At 50.9% G+C, this 21,855-nt stretch overlaps 1 protein-coding gene across 4 annotated transcripts in view; it reads left to right on the top strand.

The window, feature by feature from the left end:
• The window catches only part of DDX11 (DEAD/H-box helicase 11), a 652,402-nt gene that overhangs the window by 334,234 nt on the left and 296,313 nt on the right, over positions 1-21,855 (top strand). For all 4 annotated transcript variants that reach the window (XM_085652300.1, XM_085652298.1, XM_085652299.1 and 1 more), the window contains exon 18: positions 2,377-2,489. In XM_085652300.1, coding sequence (XP_085508426.1) covers positions 2,377-2,489 — 113 coding nt within the window. The remainder of the gene's footprint in view (positions 1-2,376; positions 2,490-21,855) is intronic.

The following is a 21,855-nucleotide window of genomic DNA, read 5'->3' as shown; positions in this document are numbered from 1 at the left end:
TCGAGAGTGGGGGAGAGGGGGAGGAAGCGGGATGGGGGAAAGGAAGCCGTGCTAACCAGGGCCCCACGCACCCGCCTGCCGCCCGACCTCCGGCCGAATCCTCCACCCAAACCCAGATGCCACAGCACCCCCATTCCTTACCTCCAGTCCAAGGTGTAGGAGCTCACCGCCCGTCACAGAGCTCCACCAACCGCCAGTGGTGCCCGCAGCAGCGGTACAGGCCTCAGGTTCAGCAGGGGCAGCCAGGAAGCGCGCGGGCCTCTCCCACGTGGACTCCATAGGCCCTCCACTCTCAGAGATGTCGTTTGGGTCCAGAGGGTGGCGGGGGGAGGAGGAAGAGCACCGCTCTTAGATCGCCCAGCAGCACCAGCGGTATCTCCCTTCGGGATACCACAGCCCCAGTGGATCAAGCAACAGGCGGAGGCCCACGGCGCCGGTGAAGTCCGCCCAGGCCCAAGAGGGGGGGGGGGGGCAATGACGGAGCACCACCTCGGCAGTCCAGAAATCTCGCTGCTGTGGGGTGGTGGGGGCCCGCGGCGCCAAAGTTTCAGTCCGGGCCCCGGGGGGACACAGGGTTAACCTTTCAAGTCTGCAGCTATGATGTGTTGCAGTCCCGCGGCGCCATCACCCGCAGTCCGAGAGAGCGGGGCCCACCGCCGCCAGACGTGTACACCACCAGCAGAGGTCTGCGGTATCAGGCACACCGGTCCAGGCCACAGGGCGGGGACGGGGATCGTCGCCCCCAGCAGGGTGCCGCGCAAACACCAGCTCTCGGCGGCAGCCGCGCTTGGCCAGGCCAGGCCTCGGCCCCAGGAGCAACAAGGAAGGGTTCGGCGTCCTCAGGTCCACCGCACGGCCCTCCAGGATCACTGACGGCGGGCACAGGGGCTCCCGCAGAGCCGAGGCACAGCAGGCGTAGCCGGGCCCACCTCGGAGGAGCCAGCCTGTTGTGGGCAGGAGTGTCATGTACCACCAGGCACCGCCAATCCGCAGTCTTTAGTTCTTTGCCGCGCGACCGACGGCCAATGTCACCACCGTCTCTCGGCGGTCAGCCAGTGTGCCAGCGCCCGGTGCAGCCAGGCCTCGCAAGGGGGTGACCGGCCGATGTCAGCAAAGCAGGGGGGGCTGCCAATTACCACCGGGGCCCCAGCGCGCACATGAGTGCAGGCGCTTCAGGATGGCGGGCCGGCAGCGGGCCCGAAAGCTTCGCAGCAGAGGCCGCCATTTTACAGGTGCCGCGCGGCGGGTCCAGGAGACCGGAGCCACCTACGCCGAGTCAAATCGCCACTGCCATCCCAAACGAAGCCTCGGAGATCCCCGGGCAGCGGGGCACTCGATTCAGAGTGTCGGGGAGTCCCGATGGTACCGGATGGCCGAGCGGATGACGGAGGGGTCCGCAGCACACCTAAGGTGCGAACGCCATCTTGACGCTCGTAGCCACGCCCCTACTCTGTCTAAGTTTATGAACTTTTTTCATCTCATCTGTTTCAACTATGGGAATGACACCCATGTTATCCTTTAAGCTGAAAGTCTATCAGGCATAGAGGCATCAGCACGTACAAAGTAATTGAAGGGAGTCAGCAACTGGATACTACAAAACCACCTAAAAGTATATACTCTTAACATGAAATACTGAAAACCTATGAGCCCAATATAGAGTGGCTGACCTAGACAGAATTGCTCACTACGACATGAACGAAAGTAAAGACATTGGGAATGATCATGGACTCCAAATTTGCACTCAAGATGCAGAGAGAAAATTATAACAGATTTTCCATTACCTAGGGTGCTCATATAGGTTCCAAGACTCAACAGCCGAAGTACTGTCCCACTTAGTCTATGCCAGTGGACTTTACATTGGACCCACAAAACGTCTAAGCAACAAATCCCAACTGCTGCCAGACAACTTTGTAGTCGAAACAGACATGACTACATCAACCCTGCCCTCAACGTCCTGCATTTGTACCTGTGAACAGTGTATCTTTTTCAAGCACATAAGTGTAGCTATTCTAGTGTTTCTTAAGTGAATGAAGATACCTAAAATAAAGAACTGAGATAACAAGTGATTAGGCCATGTTGAAAATGTGAGACTAGGTCCCTGTCAGACTTTATGAAAGGAATAGGAGTGCCACTTCCCCTTCTCTGCCCTCAGCTCTTCATGAGCGTGTGATGCAGCCGATATATAAATGTTCAAATGTTCTAGGTGTCTTGTTACTTTCCCTGTTCCACCTTCTTTGAGTAAGTTTCTCAGGTTGTTGCTATCTATGTGAATGTTATAACCACGTTCTACTTTCATTACTAGACTTTTGCACATGAAATAGACTCCAGGTAACATTCTCATTGTTTCTTTTGCTCTGTGTTTCCGACTAAACCCAGGAACAGTGGGCCAGAGCAGCCTGAAATTTCTCCTGCTCAATCCAGCAGTACACTTTTCAGAGGTGCTGAAGGAGTGTCGCTCTGTTATCATAGCAGGAGGAACCATGCAGCCGGTAAGGGGATGGTGCTTTTGTATCTTGCATTTATGTAGTTTTGTCGGCCCACTCAAATGCAGTTAAATGGCTGTGTTCTGTGGCACCTGTTATAAGGATACCCTCCAGTACACAGTGGAAAATGCAAATCAGTTGCACTGCTGTTCTGCTCTCAGGACTGGAAAAAGCAAATCTATAAGAACACTAACTTTAAAATTCTATGAGAGGCTCCCCTGTGTGAGTGACACAGTGCATCTGAGCGAGGCCCCTATCTGTACTCGTGTTTTTTACAGCCTTTCAAGAAGGATGCAGATATTGGCTTCTTTGGCATTCCTGCTTGTTTGGGCTGTTCTTTGTTTTGATTATTTTGCATTGGCTATACAAGAAAGCTTTGCCTATCTCTTCCATGCATGTTGTTCACTATGGATTCCAGGCAGTGGGTATTGTATGTGGAAAGTAGTTCTTACTGGGTGACCCTCTCTAAGCATGTGTTCCATGTTAATGGAATCTTGGTCTATTGAGTTTTGTGTATTATGCTGGAATTCACTGAAAATTGCTACAGATTTGTCTTGTGTCTGTGAACATGAAGAAACAGGTACCGAAGAACACCCTGGGCTTTGTTGTGGAACAAAAGCTGTCAAATCTAGTGAAAAGAAATTAGTGAGTGCATGTGGTCCTAGAGTAATATTAATTATAAGTACTGATGAGAGGGCCGCCACCTTCATCCTGGGTCCTCCTTTTGGGATGTGGATTAAATGGGAAGGCTCAAGTACTTCGGAGAGGGGGAGCACATAGTCTTACAATTAGTGAGCCTGTGGAACAGCATGACCTTTTCAAAGCCAATAACATTTTAAAGGTGGAGCGATTTGTCTGGTTAATTCCGATAACGAACAAGACTCCTCCATGCTAACTAGTTACGCGACCCCAAGCTAGAGATTTACTGCACTAACCTGCACCAGCTTTGGTGGAATACTCCAGGAAATATTCAAGTTAGCAAGTAACATGAACTGCATTTACCATAGTACTAAGGGGCGAATTCTGCTGGGAGGTGAACCAGTGTGCTACCACCCCTTCCTGAACATTTTAAAGGTATCTTTGGGGGGGGGGGGTGCGCTTGCCCTGGGTTTCACTGACTTGGAATTCAGTACTTAGGAGTTGAGTTTTAAAGCCAAATCTATAAAGACTAGCTCTCTGCCAAACCATTTTTGTTATTAACACTTCCCCTTGATTTCTTTTGTTGCAACGTCTCCAACATCTGCTTCACCCAAGAAAGAAAGGGGTCATTTAACTGAATTGACTAAAACTATTATAGCTAAAGTGATGAAGTCTATCTTCTCCATCCAGCTCATTGGCAATTTGGCTGTTCAGTTAAAGAGTCAGCCATTCACTGTTCTTGATTTAATCTGATAACATTGACACGCTGTATTTTTGTTTAGGCAGAAATATGCCTCATGATTTGCAGGGGTAGAGGGGCTTGTAGTCACACCTTCGTCCAAGCACTCCTCTCGGAAAATGACCTGATGGCACCCCTGGTGACCTAAGCAAAAATACAGCGTTTTCAGTGTACAACCATATGTATTAAATATCTGGTGAACACACATTAGGTGTGCACCCACTGTTTCCTATTCACAGGATACTTTAGGAGTAGTATGCACAGGGCTGGCCCTCGTGTGGTCATGAAGAAGAGCTTTAGGGGAAAGCTCGAAACATGTTGACCCAGTACTAGGGACACCATACTCATTACAGTTAGGTCTTTCCCTAGTATTAACCCCAGATTTTAAAACATACTAACTAGGAGCAGGAATAAAATATTAGCTCACTAGCTAGGTATTTTTAACCTATTTTTTCCCACTCCGCATCACTGCACTACACATTTTCCAAAAACTAAGTGCTCCTACGTAGTTCGCAAGTCACAGCGTGCCTCAATGCACAGTGGATTGAGAGGACCCCAATGAAGAAGCATGCCACCTAGGGGTAACCCTGGTGGTAGAGGGGACTCTAGAAAATAATTTTTCTTTCTGGAAAGAGGGTTTTTCACACATGTTCAGTGGAATCCCTGTTCTTCCTATGCTTAGGTTTCTAATTTCGGTATTCCGGATGTTGTGGAACCATATTCAAAGTTCACCATTTCTGACTGCTTGTATACGTTTGTTACCTTGTATGAAAACAGACAGGTAGATTCTTTTAAGCTAAACGGATATTTTGTTTGTTTTTGCCTGGCAATTCATTTCTGGTTGAGCAGTGCAAGTTATTTGCCGTTTTGGCCTTTTCTTGTTTGCCTGATCACCTCTCTTTATTAAAGTGACCTATTTTCATGTCTTGTTAAAAGGGCTTAAGGATTGCATGCACATTTGTACCCTGAGTCTTTTGACACTAAAGACTGTTTTTAGGTCTCGCCTATGCAGCGCGCATGCGCTGCTTAGGAGACCTTTAGCCGTTGTGCACCACTCCTGGGCCAGCAAACACATGCGCGCGCCTCTCTCCTCGCCCACTCACTCGCTCTGCCCTCTCCGTTTCCTTTTTGCCTCTCCATTAACATGCCAGTCCCATCCCCCAATCCCTGTCTCTCCCCACAATCCCTGTCTCTCCCCACAGGCATTCAAGTAATCCTTGCTCCTCTAGTCTTCTGTCTTGCTTATTTACTCCCCCCTTCATTCACACTCCCTGTTCTAACTTCCAGCCCTCATTATAAAGAATCGCCCCTTTGTTCCCCTATTTCAAGCTTGTGCTTCTTTCCCTTTTATTCATACTCCTCACCGTTCGTTCCTATCATTGGCTCCAGTACCGTCTCAACCTCCCCATGCCCCAACAAATCCCATCCATTCCTCGTAATTGCTCCTCCTTATTCCAAATATGGCCACTCTTTCCTCCTTGGTCATCTACCTCTTCATCTTTGGCACTCCTTATTTTAAACTTTCCTTCAGCATCCGAGTATCTTGTTTGGGGCTAGAAGCCTTCTAATGCCTGCCAACAATCCTCATTCTTGCTGCTGTGGTCTCACGAGATCGTAATTCTAGAAAGGCAACCCTGTCACTTTTGCTTGCAGTACCTTGATCTTGACACTTTGTTATATGTGTGATGTTTTATCCACAGTTAACAGCAATGAAACTCTTACAAAGGGCCGTGTGTCAGTATTTTGTTATATCTGGCTTAAATGCAATGTTGTATGTTAGCAAATGATGAGTGACAATCTTATTTTTTTGTACTCCGACATCCGCTCCAGGTTATCTTATTCTAGACCAGACCTACCAAGTTGGGAGAGGATTCTGAGCTAGGGAACCTGTTCCAAGCAGTACGCAGAGGTGTCAACCAAACTTTAATGCTGGAGATTTCTCTAACTTGCTGTCATAAACTAGCACCACTGCTTGATCCACAGATGCCCATGTGGCTGAAACTTGGGCCTATTCTAGTTGCTAGTTTGACATATCAAATGTATACCTTGTTAATTTTGACAGTAGCTAGATATGCAAATGGAACATCATGTACACTGCATGGTTTATTTAAAAGGGAAAAAGTGATTTGGGTTGCAGTGTTTGTTTCCTTCATTGTTAAAACAGAGTGCTAGAAGCACATTGAACTTTTCTTTTCTTTAGAAAGGTGAAGCCATGTCTCCAATAGTGTAGTATTGCTGGTGCCCAACAAAAATCAGTCAAGCAAAACACTGTCTGATAATTGGTGGTTTGTGGCATTTTTAAAGTGCCTTTGACACTTCTGTCTGAGCACTGTGTGACTCACGTACATAGATATTTCCAATTTTTATTTGATTTGTTTTGTTCATCTAAGACCACGTCTCTTGTAAAGGATTTCGAGATAAAGCTTCATTAACCACGCCCCTTTTACAGGTAACCCTTACCATTTTCATACTGAAAGCGCTAATGCTTAGGACTGCCAAAGGCACTCTTTTCCTCAGACCCTGCGCTTTGACAGCACCGGTGCTTGTGCTATAAAATCTATGCATAGGTTTCGAAGCTAGCATTTTGTGTTTTTTCATGTCAGCTGACGCATTTGAAATCGTTAGTTGGTGGCGGAGACTGGAGCTACTGTGTTGCATAGCCAATAGGTCTCGCTTTTGTGACCTTATAAGTATTTAGTTAAGCAGCACAATAGCCTTGGTGCAACAACACCAACTGTTGCATGGCTAAACACTTATAAGGTCCCAAAGGCAGACCTATTTGCTATGCCAATGCTTGTTCTAATTGCTACCACTTCTTCTTGTTGTGTCTGTGAACTGCTAGCAGTTTCTGTTCAGCCAAGCTATATAACTTTTTCTCCTGACAGGTTGGTGTATCTGACATGTCATATCATGTTATATATTATGTTATTTGTTATGTTGTTGTGTTCTACACAACTCACCCGGGAAACTATCCTGAAAGTAGTAGCGGTAAAGGCCGAGCCAGGGTTGGTGGTCGGGGAAGGGCCAGGTGTTCAACTTCCTCCAGAATTCAAGAACTGAGGAGGTGGCTCTGATGTGCAGGGATAGATTCTTCATGGCTTTGGAAGCAAGGAAGGAGATTGCACAACCACTGGATCTGGTTCTGCGGACCTGTGGTGTATGTGTGTGAGCAGGAGTCACGCTGAGCGAAGATGTCTGGTAGGTGTGTGAAAGTTTATGCAATTGTTGAGGCATAATGAGACCAATGTTGTGTAAGGTTTGTATGTGTGGGTGAGGAGTTTAAAGAATGCGGTTTGTGGATTGGTAGACAGTGGAGATCTTTCAGGTGCAGGATGGGAGGATGACGGTGTGCCTGGCGGCCAAGTCTTGTATGGTCTGTAGTCTTCTGGTCAGTTGAGCATTGAGTCCAGTATAGAGTGTGTTGCCGTAGTCTAGCTTGCAGTTGATAAAGTCTTGAGTGACTGCTTTGCGAGTGTTGATGGGGAACAATGTGAAGATCTTCTTGAGCATCTTGAGTGTGTGGAAGCAGGAGACAGACTGCATTCATTTGGCCGGTCATAGTGAACTAAGGTTGATTACTATTCCGAAGGTCTTTGCATGGGTTGCCAGGAGGGATGGGGTTACTGAGTTCGACAGGTCCCCAGGTAGAGTGCCAGAGCACAGTGTTTTTGCAAAAGATTACCACTTCTTACTTGTTTCATTCATTTAGCGACTTCAGTCATGGAGTTGGAAGTACAAGCCGATTCCCTGGGACGCTATGTGGTAGTTTCCTGATTTCTTGAAGGCTCCCATTCGATGTTTTGGAGTATTTATGTGCCACCCACACTAATAGAAACCACATTACAGACATTAACAGATGTAGTCCTCGGAGTCCCCGCAGAATGATTACTATTGGGTGGTGACTTCCATGCTTTGATAGACCAACTGTAGACAACTGAGCAAATGGGGTGACAGTGTGTAGATCCGCCTCCCCTCCCAGGGTGGGCTGCTGCACTTGGGTTTAGTGATGTATGGCAAGCCAGACACCATTTTGATTAGGAATTTGTATTTTAGTCCGGCACCCATAGAAAATATTCCAGACTAAACTACTTCTTTGTGCTGGCAGTTGAGCTTTCCGGGTAACAAATCTCATATCCTCCCCAGATGCTTGTCTGACCATGCCCCAGCAGGATCACTCGTAAGGGGAAGGGTGGCAATGGTGGGTGAATGCTTGGAGGTTACTAGATGGGTAGTTTTCAGAACAAATTAGGCCCTGGTTAGATGATTACCTGGAGTTCAACTGAGATTCCATCATGTCGGCGGTTGTTCTATAGGAGGCCCTTAAAGTCACAGTACGGGGACTTGGCAGCAGGGCAGCGCAAGGATGAAGACCAAGCCATTACAGATTCTGTGCTTGGAATTTGTACTTGAATCCAGTGCTCACGGAAGACAGTCTGTTGTATGAAGGCATGGCAGGTCCTCTGGATGGCTGCAGGCTGATGGACATATACCTGGGTTTCGCGGTGAGCAGGTCAAAGTTGGCACAGGCCGGAAGGGCTGGGGCCAAAGCAGTTGGTGTCCTCTTCTTCCTGGGTCAGCACAACTCTTCAGTCCTTTTTCTTTCTTCCTCAAATCTGTAGTGGCATGGTTCAGGGTCACCCCATAACACTAAATTAGGGACGTTTACAAGTGCATGCAGGTGGAGACCATCAGATCCTTTCCTTGGGGTTAGTGCACCCCCTATTATGCCACCATCCAGTGGGAGGGGGCATGAGCCACTCTAATTGGCTGGGTCCCCTCATCTTCAAGATGGAGGGGACTGAGATGTGTGCTTCACCTCGTATCCCCCACCTCTCCTCCTAACTTGGTTTTACCGACTTTTCTCCCACCCAAAGTGTGAGTTTGTACCGGCGGGAGCTGCTGGGGGCAGCAAAAGGCAGGGACAGCTTACAAAGGCGGCAGCTTCCACCTCGTGGACCCAGCCCATCCTGGGGGACGAGGCATGACACCTCTGCCCAGGATGGGCTTTGTTTCGGGACCCTCTACCCAGGGGTCCAGAAACCTATCTGGTGGTTGCAAATGGTGGGTAGCCATTCAGGAACCACACCAGGGCTGGTTGTTTTTCAGGGGGCATCTCTAAGATGCCTTCTGAGTACATTTTACATTAAATTACACACTGGCATCAGTGTGGGTTTAATGTGCTGAGAAATTTGCTACCAAATTTCCCAGGTTTCAGTAAAGCCATTATGGAGCTGTGGAGTTTGTAATGACCAACTCCCAGACCATATACTCTTTAATCTTTACTGCACTAACAGTGTCTAAGAATAGACGTAGACATTGTAGGGGTACAGTGCTCATGCAACTGTACCCTCACCAGTGGGCTGGTGCACCCGTCTAAAGGGCTGAGTTACCTAGGCCCCAGGCAGTGGATTGCAGGCATGACACATAGGGATGTGTGCCATGCCGTCCCTTCACTTTTCTCTGCACCAAAACATGCAGCCTGCAATGGCAGTCTGTGGGTGTGAAGATGCAGTGTTTCTAAGGGTGGCACAATAGATGTTGCTGCCCTTCGAGGCCTTCCCTGGTCAGAGTGCCCTTGGTACCCATGGTACCTTTTACGAGGGACTTACCTGTTGCCAGAGATGTGCCAATTTTGGGTACAAAGGTACAGTTTTGGTAAAGAACACAGGCCCTGGGAACCTGATTGGCAGGGACCCAGGGTACATCAAGTCAAAGTGCATCAAATGTCAGGCAAAAAGTGGGATGTAACCATGCAAAAAGGAGCACTTTCCTACCCACCCCCCACCCCCAAACAAAAGAGGGTGAGACTAATCTGTAGTGGCATGGTTCAGGGTCACCCCATAACACTAAATTAGGGACGTTTACAAGTGCATGCAGGTGGAGACCATCAGATCCTTTCCTTGGGGTTAGTGCACCCCCTATTATGCCACCATCCAGTGGGAGGGGGCATGAGCCACTCTAATTGGCTGGGTCCCCTCATCTTCAAGATGGAGGGGACTGAGATGTGTGCTTCACCTCGTATCCCCCACCTCTCCTCCTAACTTGGTTTTACCGACTTTTCTCCCACCCAAAGTGTGAGTTTGTACCGGCGGGAGCTGCTGGGGGCAGCAAAAGGCAGGGACAGCTTACAAAGGCGGCAGCTTCCACCTCGTGGACCCAGCCCATCCTGGGGGACGAGGCATGACACCTCTGCCCAGGATGGGCTTTGTTTCTGGACCCTCTACCCAGGGGTCCAGAAACCTATCTGGTGGTTGCAAATGGTGGGTAGCCATTCAGGAACCACACCAGGGCTGGTTGTTTTTCAGGGGGCATCTCTAAGATGCCTTCTGAGTACATTTTACATTAAATTACACACTGGCATCAGTGTGGGTTTAATGTGCTGAGAAATTTGCTACCAAATTTCCCAGGTTTCAGTAAAGCCATTATGGAGCTGTGGAGTTTGTAATGACCAACTCCCAGACCATATACTCTTTAATCTTTACTGCACTAACAGTGTCTAAGAATAGACGTAGACATTGTAGGGGTACAGTGCTCATGCAACTGTACCCTCACCAGTGGGCTGGTGCACCCGTCTAAAGGGCTGAGTTACCTAGGCCCCAGGCAGTGGATTGCAGGCATGACACATAGGGATGTGTGCCATGCCGTCCCTTCACTTTTCTCTGCACCAAAACATGCAGCCTGCAATGGCAGTCTGTGGGTGTGAAGATGCAGTGTTTCTAAGGGTGGCACAATAGATGTTGCTGCCCTTCGAGGCCTTCCCTGGTCAGAGTGCCCTTGGTACCCATGGTACCTTTTACGAGGGACTTACCTGTTGCCAGAGATGTGCCAATTTTGGGTACAAAGGTACAGTTTTGGTAAAGAACACAGGCCCTGGGAACCTGATTGGCAGGGACCCAGGGTACATCAAGTCAAAGTGCATCAAATGTCAGGCAAAAAGTGGGATGTAACCATGCAAAAAGGAGCACTTTCCTACCCACCCCCCACCCCCAAACAAAAGAGGGTGAGACTAATCTGTAGTGGCATGGTTCAGGGTCACCCCATAACACTAAATTAGGGACGTTTACAAGTGCATGCAGGTGGAGACCATCAGATCCTTTCCTTGGGGTTAGTGCACCCCCTATTATGCCACCATCCAGTGGGAGGGGGCATGAGCCACTCTAATTGGCTGGGTCCCCTCATCTTCAAGATGGAGGGGACTGAGATGTGTGCTTCACCTCGTATCCCCCACCTCTCCTCCTAACTTGGTTTTACCGACTTTTCTCCCACCCAAAGTGTGAGTTTGTACCGGCGGGAGCTGCTGGGGGCAGCAAAAGGCAGGGACAGCTTACAAAGGCGGCAGCTTCCACCTCGTGGACCCAGCCCATCCTGGGGGACGAGGCATGACACCTCTGCCCAGGATGGGCTTTGTTTCTGGACCCTCTACCCAGGGGTCCAGAAACCTATCTGGTGGTTGCAAATGGTGGGTAGCCATTCAGGAACCACACCAGGGCTGGTTGTTTTTCAGGGGGCATCTCTAAGATGCCTTCTGAGTACATTTTACATTAAATTACACACTGGCATCAGTGTGGGTTTAATGTGCTGAGAAATTTGCTACCAAATTTCCCAGGTTTCAGTAAAGCCATTATGGAGCTGTGGAGTTTGTAATGACCAACTCCCAGACCATATACTCTTTAATCTTTACTGCACTAACAGTGTCTAAGAATAGACGTAGACATTGTAGGGGTACAGTGCTCATGCAACTGTACCCTCACCAGTGGGCTGGTGCACCCGTCTAAAGGGCTGAGTTACCTAGGCCCCAGGCAGTGGATTGCAGGCATGACACATAGGGATGTGTGCCATGCCGTCCCTTCACTTTTCTCTGCACCAAAACATGCAGCCTGCAATGGCAGTCTGTGGGTGTGAAGATGCAGTGTTTCTAAGGGTGGCACAATAGATGTTGCTGCCCTTCGAGGCCTTCCCTGGTCAGAGTGCCCTTGGTACCCATGGTACCTTTTACGAGGGACTTACCTGTTGCCAGAGATGTGCCAATTTTGGGTACAAAGGTACAGTTTTGGTAAAGAACACAGGCCCTGGGAACCTGATTGGCAGGGACCCAGGGTACATCAAGTCAAAGTGCATCAAATGTCAGGCAAAAAGTGGGATGTAACCATGCAAAAAGGAGCACTTTCCTACCCACCCCCCACCCCCAAACAAAAGAGGGTGAGACTAACCTTTTCCAAGAGAGTATTCATTTTCTAAGTGGAAAAATCTGGTTTGGCATGGACATGGGGAGTCCTAGGTCTACATTCCAATGTAAAGTTGATTCCTTGTATGGAGATAGACCACCTCCAATGTTTTGGATTTTCTCCTTTCGTTTGCAGTTAGCCTTCTGAGAGGTCTGTGGTCAGTTTCAACTAGAAAGTGACTACCAGACAGGTATGGTCTCAGCTTCTTAAGGAACCAAAACACAGCAAAGGCCTCCCTATGAATGGTACTCCCAAAGCTGTTCCCTGGGGAGTAGCGTTCCGCTTATGAAAGCAACAGGTTGGTCTTGGCTATCATCATTGTTCTGGGTTTGGACCACTCCTATCCCTAGCTCAGAGGCATCAGTCTGCACAATGAACTGCTTGGAGTAATCTGGAGCCTTGAGAATAGGTGGAGCACATTGCCTCGTTTAGGGTGTCAAAAGCCTTTTGACAGCTAACTGTCTTTTTTACTTTCTTGGGCATCTTGTTGGAGGTGAGTTTTGTGAGGGGTGTCACACTAGATCCATACCCCTTCACAAACCTCGTGTAATACCCAGTCAAGCCAAGGAATACCCTGACTTGGATCAGAGTGGTTGGAGCTTCCTTATCCAGAATTGTGTGGATTTTGGGCTGTAGTGGTTGATCTTGGCCTCCAAGGTGGCCCAAGTATACAAGAGTTCCCTGCCCTATCTGGTATTTGGATGCCTTGCTAGTTAGGCCTTCAGTATGCAAGGCCTGTAAAATCTTCCCCAGGTGGACCAGGTGATTCTGCTGGTAAGAGCTAACTAAATACAGCAATGTCATCAAGATAAGCTGCACTAAAGCCTTCCAATTCAGCAAAGACTTGATTCACCAACCTTTGGAAGGTGGCAGGGGCATTCTTTAGACCAAAGGGCATCACAGTAAACTGGAATTTCTCTCTTTCCACCCTGTGTATGAGGTCTGGGGACTTGGACCACTGGACTGGACTGACTTGACCTGACCTCGTCAGAGCCGGTCACTCCACCCGCCGCGTGTCTCCTCCTGAGTGCACCCGGTTCCCAGTGCTGCCGCCGTCTGTTCGCCGCTGCCCCTGCGGCTGAGGTTTTCTTTTCCCACGTCTTTTATTTGTATTGTTGTTGTACCTGTATTTTCTTGTTTTTTCCCCCACTGTTGTGCCCCTGACTCTGTATTTGCTGTTTCTACTGTTGTGCTCCTGTTTTTTGTTTTTTTGTAATCCCGTCGCCTTTCCAGCTGCTCCACCCTGCTCCCCGCCGCTGCTCCCCCGTGGCCCCGCCCCCTTTTTCTTCTGTACCCTCTCCCATTGGCCACCCCGCTCCCGCCTCCCAGCTGCTCCTCCCTCCCACTGGACACTTAAGGATCTGACCACGCGACGGGGAGCTGTGACTTGACCTGACCTCATCAGAGCCGGTCGCTCCACCCGCCGCGTGGCTCCTCCTGAGTGCACCCGGTCCCCAGTGCTGCCGCCGTCTGTTCGCCGCTGCCCCTGCGGCTGAGGTTCTCTTTTCCCTCGTCTTTTATTTGTATTGTTCTTGTACCTGTATTTTCTTGTTTTCCCCCCCACTGTTGTGCCCCTGACTCTGTATTTGCTGTTTCTACTGTTGTGCCCCTGTTTTTTGGTTTTTTTGTAATCCCGCCGCCTTTCCCGCTGCTCCACCCCGCTCCGTGCCGCTGCTCCCCGTGGCCCGCCCCCTTTTTCTTCTGTACCCTTTCCCATTGGCCACCCCGCTCCCGCCTCCCAGCTGCTCCTCCCTCCCACTGGACGCTTAAGGATCTGACCACACGACGGGGAGCTGTGACCTGACCTGACCTCGTCAGAGCCGGTCGCTCCACCCGCCGCGTGGCTCCTCCTGAGTGCACCCGGTCCCCAGTGCTGCCGTCGTCTGTTCGCCGCTGCCCCTGCGGCTGAGGTTCTCTTTTCCCTCGTCTTTTATTTGTATTGTTGTTGTACCTGTATTTTCTTGTTTTTTCCCCCACTGTTGTGCCCCTGACTCTGTATTTGCTGTTTCTACTGTTGTGCCCCTGTTTTTTGGTTTTTTGTAATCCCGCCGCCTTTCCCGCTGCTCCACCCCTCTCCCTGCCGCTGCTCCCCCGTGGCCCCGCCCCCTTTTTCTTCTGTACCCTCTCCCATTGGCCACCCTGCTCCCGCCTCCCAGCTGCTCCTCCCTCCCACTTCGCCATTTATGGCGGGGACCACGCGAACGCGCAGCGGTCACGTGCAGCGGGCGCGCCGATTGCGCACCGAATGCACGCCAAAGGCAAGCCCGTCTACGCCCGTCTGCGCCTGGACCGCGCCCAGCGCCAGAACCCCTGGTCCTCGCGGGACCGAGCCAACACGACAGAGATACGACGCCGCCACCCTGCTCGCTCTCAACACCGGCCGACAGCCAGCCTGCTACCTAGCCACCCCGAAGCGCACCCACGGAGCCTTCACCTGCAACGCCTGCAACTTCACCTGCACCCGCACCGCACCCGCGAAGCCAGATCCCAGCAACAATCACTTTAAGTGCATCTTGCTCAACACCCGCTCTGTCCACAGACACGCAGTCGAACTCTGGAACCTCCTCGACACAACATCACCTGACGTCGCCTTCCTCACAGAAACATGGATGAACGCCTCTTCAGCTCCCGACATCGCCACAGCCATCCCGGAAGATCGCCCGGAAAGACCGCGTCAACCAAGCCGGAGGAGGTATCGCCATCGTCCACAGAAACTCCATCCGAATCACGACCAACTCCGACGACTCCCTCACCGCCTTCTAACACCTCCACCGAACACCTCCACTTCCAGATACACACCGACCCCAAGACCACCCTCAGAGGAACCCTCGTATACCGACCCCCAGGACCACGCACACAATTCAGCGAAGCCATCGCAGACTTCGTCAGCCCGCACGCCCTCACCTCCTCAGACTACATTCTCCTAGGAGACCTCAACTTCCACCTGGAAAACAACAACGACAGCAACTCCGCCACCCTGCTGGACAACCTCGCCAACCTCGGACTCAAGCAGCTGGTGAACACCCCCACCCACTACGCCGGCCACACGCTTGACCCCATCTTCACTTCCAGCAAGCACATTTCCTTCAACCACTCCACCGAACTACACTGGACAGACCACAGCTGCGTCCACTTCAACTTCAGGAGAACCACGACCCACCACCACCCTCAACAGGTTCCCCGCAGAAGATGGAGCAAGATCACCGCCGTCCAGCTCACCACCTCCCTCAGCCAGAACCCCCCCACCAACACTACGGACCCCAACGAAGGAGCCCGCAACCTCACGCAGTGGCTCACCAACTGCGCCGATGCCCTCGCACCACTGAAGAACGCTCCCAGCAGACACGGCAGCAGGAAAGCCCCCTGGTTCACCGACGAACTCAAAATCTCCAAGGAAACCTGCCGCACCCTCGAGAAAGCCTGGCTCCACGAACAGACTACTGATAACATGACAGCCCTCAAGAACACCACCCGCAAACACCACCAACTGATCCGCACCACCAAAAGGACCGCATTCAAAGAGCGCATGGACAACAACTCCCACAACAGCAAGGAATTCTTCAGCATCGTCAAAGAGCTCTCCAGCCCCAGCGCCTGCAACAACGACATCACACCCACGCAGGACCTCTGCGACTCACTCGCCTCGTTCTTCCACCACAAGATCGCCGACATACACAACAGCTTCGGCGCACAGACCACGAACCCTATCACCGATCAGGCACCCCCCACCACCACCCTCCGCTCCTGGACCACGGTCAACACCGAAGACATCCCCCGCACGATGAACACCATCCACTCCGGCTCCCCTAGAGACCCCTGCCCACACCACATCTACAACAAAGCCGACTCCATCATCGCACCCCAACTCCGGGACATCATCAACAGCTCCTTCGCAGCTGCCACCTTCCCGGAGAGCTGGAAACACGCCGAGCTCAGCGCCCTCCTGAAGAAACCCACCGCGGACCCCACGGACCTCAAGAACTTCCGCCCCATCTCGCTCCTCCCTTTTCTGGCCAAAGTCATCGAGAAGACCGTCAACAAGCAACTCTCCGCCTTCCTTGAGACCAACGGATCCCTCGCAGTCCGGTTTCCGAGCTAACCACAGCACCAAGACCGCCCTCATAGCTGCCACTGACGACATCAGGTCCCTGCTCGACAAAGGGGAAACAGCTGCCCTCATCCTCCTGGACCTCTCAGCAGCCTTCGACACGGTTTGCCACCGCACCCTAGTACAGCGCCTCCGCAACATCGGAATCCAAGGCAAGGCCTTGGAGTGGATCATCTCATTCCTCGCCGGCAGAACACAGAGAGTCCGCCTCCCCCCGTTCCGCTCCACGGCCACCGAAGTCATCTGCGGTGTCCCGCAAGGATCATCGCTCAGCCCCACCCTCTTCAACGTCTACATGAGCCCCCTCGCAGCCATCGCACGCCAACACAACCTCAACATCCTCTCCTACGCCGACGAAACCCAGTTGATCCTCTCCCTCACCAACGACCCCGACACCGCCAGAGCCAACCTCCAAGAAGGAATGAGAGACGTCGCGGAATGGATAAAGCTCAGCCGGCTGAAACTAAACTCAGATGAGACGGAAGTTCTTATCCTAGGATCATCCTCCTCCGCCTGGGACGACTCCTGGTGGCCCCCGGCTCCGCACCCAAGCCAACGGACCATGCTCGCAACCTGGGCTTCATCCTGGACTCCTCCCTCACGATGACTAAGCAAGTCAACGCCATCTCGTCTTCCTGCTTCAACACCCTGCGCATGCTCCGAAAGATCTTCAGTTGGATCCCTACCGACACCAGGAAGACGGTCACCCAGGCCCTCGTCACCAGCCGTCTGGACTACGGAAACACCCTCTATGCTGGATCCACAGCCAAATTACAGAAAAGACTCCAGCGCATACAGAACGCCTCGGCACGACTCGTCCTGGACACCCCCCGCTTCAGCCACACCTCCCCCCAGCTGAGAGACCTGCACTGGCTCCCCATCAGTAAGAGGATCACGTTCAGACTCCTATCCCACGCACACAAGGCTCTCCACGACATGGGACCCACTTACCTCAACAACCACCTCACATTCTACATGCCCACCCGCCAGCTCCGCTCCGCCAGCCTTGCTCTTGCCACCGTCCCACGCATTCGCAAGACCACCGCCGGAGGAAGATCCTTCTCCTACCTGGTGGCCAAGACCTGGAACTCCCTCTCCACCCACCTACGGCTGACCCAGAACCATCTCGCCTTCAGGAACCAGCTCAAGACCTTGCTCTTCGAACAGTAGCGGATCCCCCCCCCCCCCTCCCCCCCCTTGAGACCCTACGGGTGAGTAGTGCGCTTTACAAATACCATGATTGATTGATTGATTGACTGGCCCAGGTACTCTCAGAAGGCTCAATGACCCCCAACTCCAGAATCTTGCTGACCTCAGCCTAGATGCTTTCCTTAACTTGGCCAGACTGGTGATAGATCTTGGTTTTGACAGGCAAGCTGTCTCCAGTGTGCACATCATGGGTACACCAGTGTCACGTTTAGGCGTAGATAGTATGGGAAACACGTGCTAGGCACTGAATGTATGAAACTGGAAGACTGGTGTATGCGTGAGGCAGGACTACATCTCCCAGAATCCCTGGGGAGAGGATCACATGTCCTACTACCATGCACTACATAAGCACCGCATACTGGCTGCCCGGTGCTTGTCAATCGTGATTTTGCTTGTGATCTGAATAGCCCGTTTCTGACCTCGTCTTGCTTCACGCTGGGTCAGGAGACTTCTTGCCACAACTTCTCTTTGCCGGTTTCACCTTGTTGCTTGCAAGGATCGGATTCCTGGAAGACGCGCTGGAGCGTGTCTTCGCTCAACAGCGAGACTCCGGACACTTCCGGCTTGGAATCTCTGGAGCGCGCTTACGAGCCACTGTGAGGCTCAAGACTGTGTAGGGTTCTTTGTTTTTTTTTTGTTTGCCGCCAAGTATCGTCAACGTGCTGGAGCGAGTCAGGAGCCGTGGCTTGGCTCAGCTCTTTCTTTCATTTTTTGGCAGCGACTCTACGAGTTGCTATGAGGCTCGAGGCTGTTTCGGCTTTTCTCTCCCCTATTATTTGTATTCCCACCGCGCTGGAGCGCGTCTACGATCCGTTGTTTTTAGGTCTCAAGACAGTGGCCGTTTGACTCCCCTATGAGAGCAGAACACCTTTCCCACATGACAGTGAGCTGGTTCTAACCTTGGATTACCCTGCAGTAGAAGAGATGTTCTCTTCACATCGGACAGTTTCTACCAGGATAAGTACATTTACTTTTGTTCCTTGGGAACAGTCTCTATGCAGAACGGAGTACAAACACTGTGAGCTTCTCACAGGAAAGCTTCTTTTCTTTCATTGCTTTATTTTTGGTTTTTGAGTATTTTACTTGAGGAGAAATGCGGCAAAGTTATATATGTAAGTGCCTTCACATACTTCTAAAGTGCCTTGCTCAGTCTGCATATTGTGGTTGTTACTTATGTGTTGTGCTTGTGTTTTGCAACAGGGAACACAGGGTTGGACAGCAGGAGTAAAGCCTACAACTCCAGTTCCATTACCCCTCGGATGTTTTTGCAGCCGCATCATTATTGTTTCTTTTGTCCCTTTTTTCCCTTTCCCCTATCATGGTGTGTACTGTTGAGTGGTAATCGATTACTCACAGGTCATTCCATTGTGGAGATAGGGTTACGCAGCATCATTCATCGCTCCTGCCGTATCCGGCTTCTGAGGTTAGTGGTTAACCTTTCTGTGTGCTGACAACCAGTGTATCTGACATGGGGTTAAGGAGAAGAGCTGTGCATACTGCTGCAGGACCTGCCTGCAATCAGCCTGCTGTTGGGTAGAGAGGGTGTCTGAACAGACATTATCCACTGACTCATCTTGGGGGCTGTAAGAGAGGTGGTTAGGGAGAGGTTCACTCTCTGTCTCCTGATCCTCATCCGTAACCATCAACATGGTTACATCCGCCGTCTCACAGAAGAGTTTCAGGTGCTTCACAACTATCACCCTTTTTGGGGACCTGCTAGCGCCCAGATCTACCAAGTAGACCTCACTCTTCTTTTCTAGGATAGGTTAAGGGCCACTCCATTTGTCCTGGAGGGCCCTTGGTGCCACAGGATCCAAAACCCACACATTCTGCCATAGTTGGAACTCCACCAGAGCAGCCTTCTGGTCATACCAGGGCTTCTGGAGCTCTGGTACATGATGGGGTTTCTCCCATCCTTCCCTTACAAGAGAGTGTGGTCCCCTAACATGGTGGCCGAACAGAAGTTCAAAGGGAGAAAACCCTACTCCCTTCTGAGGCACCTCTCTGTTGGCGAAAAGCTGGCAAGGTAACAGGACATTCCATCTCATTTTGAGTTTTTCAGGTAGGCCCATTATCATACCTTTCAATGTCTTGTTGTGTTTTTCAACAAGGCCGTTGGTTTGTGGATGATAAGGAGTTGTGAACTTATAGAGCACTTTATACTCATCCCACATGTGTGTTAAGTATACAGACATGAAGTTGGAACCTCGGTCTGACACTACCTCCTTAGGAAACCCTACCCTGGTACACCAATGAGAGCCTTGGCTACTGCAGGGGCTGTAGTAGACCGAAGGGGAATGACTTCAGGATACCTGGTAGCATGATCCACTACTACCACCAGTATGTATTTGTTTCTTGATGCTGTGGGGGGTTCAGATGGACCCACTATATCCACACCTACCCTTTCAAAGGGACCCCAACCACTGGTAGTAGAATCAAGGACTTGGCAGGTGGCACATGAGCTTACAGACTGCTTCACTTTTTGGGACATCTGTGGCCAATAAAAGTGGTTGACAAGTCTTTCCCAAGTTTTTGTTTGGCCCAGATATCCAACTAGGGGGATGTTGTGGGCCAAGGTGAGCGGGAACTCCTTATACAACTGAAGCACTACCACTCACCTAGTGGCACCAGGTTTGGGGTCTCTGGCCTCAGTGTACTGGAGACCTTCCTCCCAATAGACCCTGTGGGAGCTACTGATATCTCCCTGCTCCTGTGCAGCAGCTTGCTGCCTCAGGCTTCCAAGAGTGGGGCAGACCTGCTGCCCATGGCACAGCTGCTCCCTAGAGGGCCTGCCGGGCCCAAGAGCTCTACCTTGTAAGGTCCAAGTTCCATGGGCTCAGTTCCCTATGGGGCTGACATGCCCATTCCCTGAGGAGAGGGGTCCTGATCATTTTGCTGTGTGGAAGCTGTTTCATTAGTCTTCCTAACTTTTCTCTTGGGAGGTTGGGCCATAATTTCAGGCTCCAATTCTCCTATTTCAATATGTGCTAGGCATTGTGCTCTTGTTTTCTCTCACACACACAAACACACACTATCTCATGGATGTTTAGCATTGCTGCCTGGCTCCTCCTTTCTACCTCAACCTATGCTGAGGTCTCCAGATTATTTCCAAGCATGCAAGAGATTGGTAGCTTTGGAGAGACCACTACCTATTTCAGTCCAGTAACCCCTCCCCAATCTAATGTTACCATAGTCAGGGGATAAACTACAGTGTCATTATCAGTATTCGTAACTTTTTTTTTTTTTTTTTTTTTTCAAAACCTTTATTCAGCATAAACATGTAATACACAGCCCTATGCCTACAACCAACCTGTGGCCGGCAGCGTAGTACAAGAAGGAGAATGAATGTTAAACACAGCTGCCTGCCTACAACCCACCAAGGGCCGGCCGCGGCATAGGAAACAAGATAATTAGCATGCCAGTATAAGGGATCATCACCCCAAAGACATCTGCATTGAAACAGTCGACCCGCAATAACATGTAGCAGTGGTATAAAGGCATCTATCTGTAGCGCCCAGGGGGTCGTCCCAACTCTCATCTCAGTTCGCTGCCTGGCCAAGGGGCAAAAGGCGGGTCACTACCACGGGAGCGGTGTCTAGGAAGGTTAAGGGGAGAGCGGGAAGAGAGCCCGCTACGTCTGTGGATGTGACAGCAGGTATATCTGTAAGGGACCCCAGATGTCAGTCGGCCGTGAAGCAGAAGGCAGGAGTTCAGCATATCTAAGTAAAGTATCCTGACAGTGTACCATATCATCGATCCAATCCTTAAACCTGGGAGTTCTGCCCCGTCCCCATCTACAGGCTATCAGACGTTTCGCCATAAGAAAGGCGATAGTGGCAAATCTGCGGACTGGTTTTCGTATAGTTTTTGTATATCCCAGGAGTGCCTGTGCTGGAGAGGGTGTCAATGGGACATCTATCATTTCGGAAAGGCCTGAAAAAACCCGCTGCCAATAGTCCGCAATTTCCCGGCATCCCCAAGCCATGTGGAGAAAGTCCGCACCTGGAGCGTGGCAGCGCCAGCATAGATCGTCCTCACGAAGGCCAACCCTATGCATATGTGCTGGAGTACAATAGAGCCTATGTAAAAACCGATAATGAATCACTCTAAATCTGCTACTGGAGGAGATCTGTTCTGTTTGTAAGCAGCAGTAACTCCAGAAGTCGTCATCTACGGGGAGCCCTAGGTCCTCCGCCCATTTTATACGTGCCCTGCAAGGCGAGAGGTCTAGGTTAGCGCGGAGCGAGTGGTATAGAGTAGAGACTGCATGAGCCGGAGTGGTAGCCTTAAGTAGGCGATGCAAGGGTTCCAGCGTGGGCGGCTCACCAGGGAAGTCCCCTGTCAATGCACGAATACCACTCCGAAGCCTGGTATAAAGGAAGGTGTCCATGAAAGTGGGTGTAGAGTGAGTGAGCATGTGAGATTGGGAACGGAATTGTCCATTATGATAGA

Source organism: Triturus cristatus, chromosome 4_1 (assembly GCF_964204655.1).
Source record: "Triturus cristatus chromosome 4_1, aTriCri1.1, whole genome shotgun sequence".
In the NCBI taxonomy this organism is placed as follows: Eukaryota; Metazoa; Chordata; class Amphibia; order Caudata; family Salamandridae; genus Triturus; species Triturus cristatus.
This window is presented reverse-complemented; position numbering and strand designations above follow the sequence as displayed.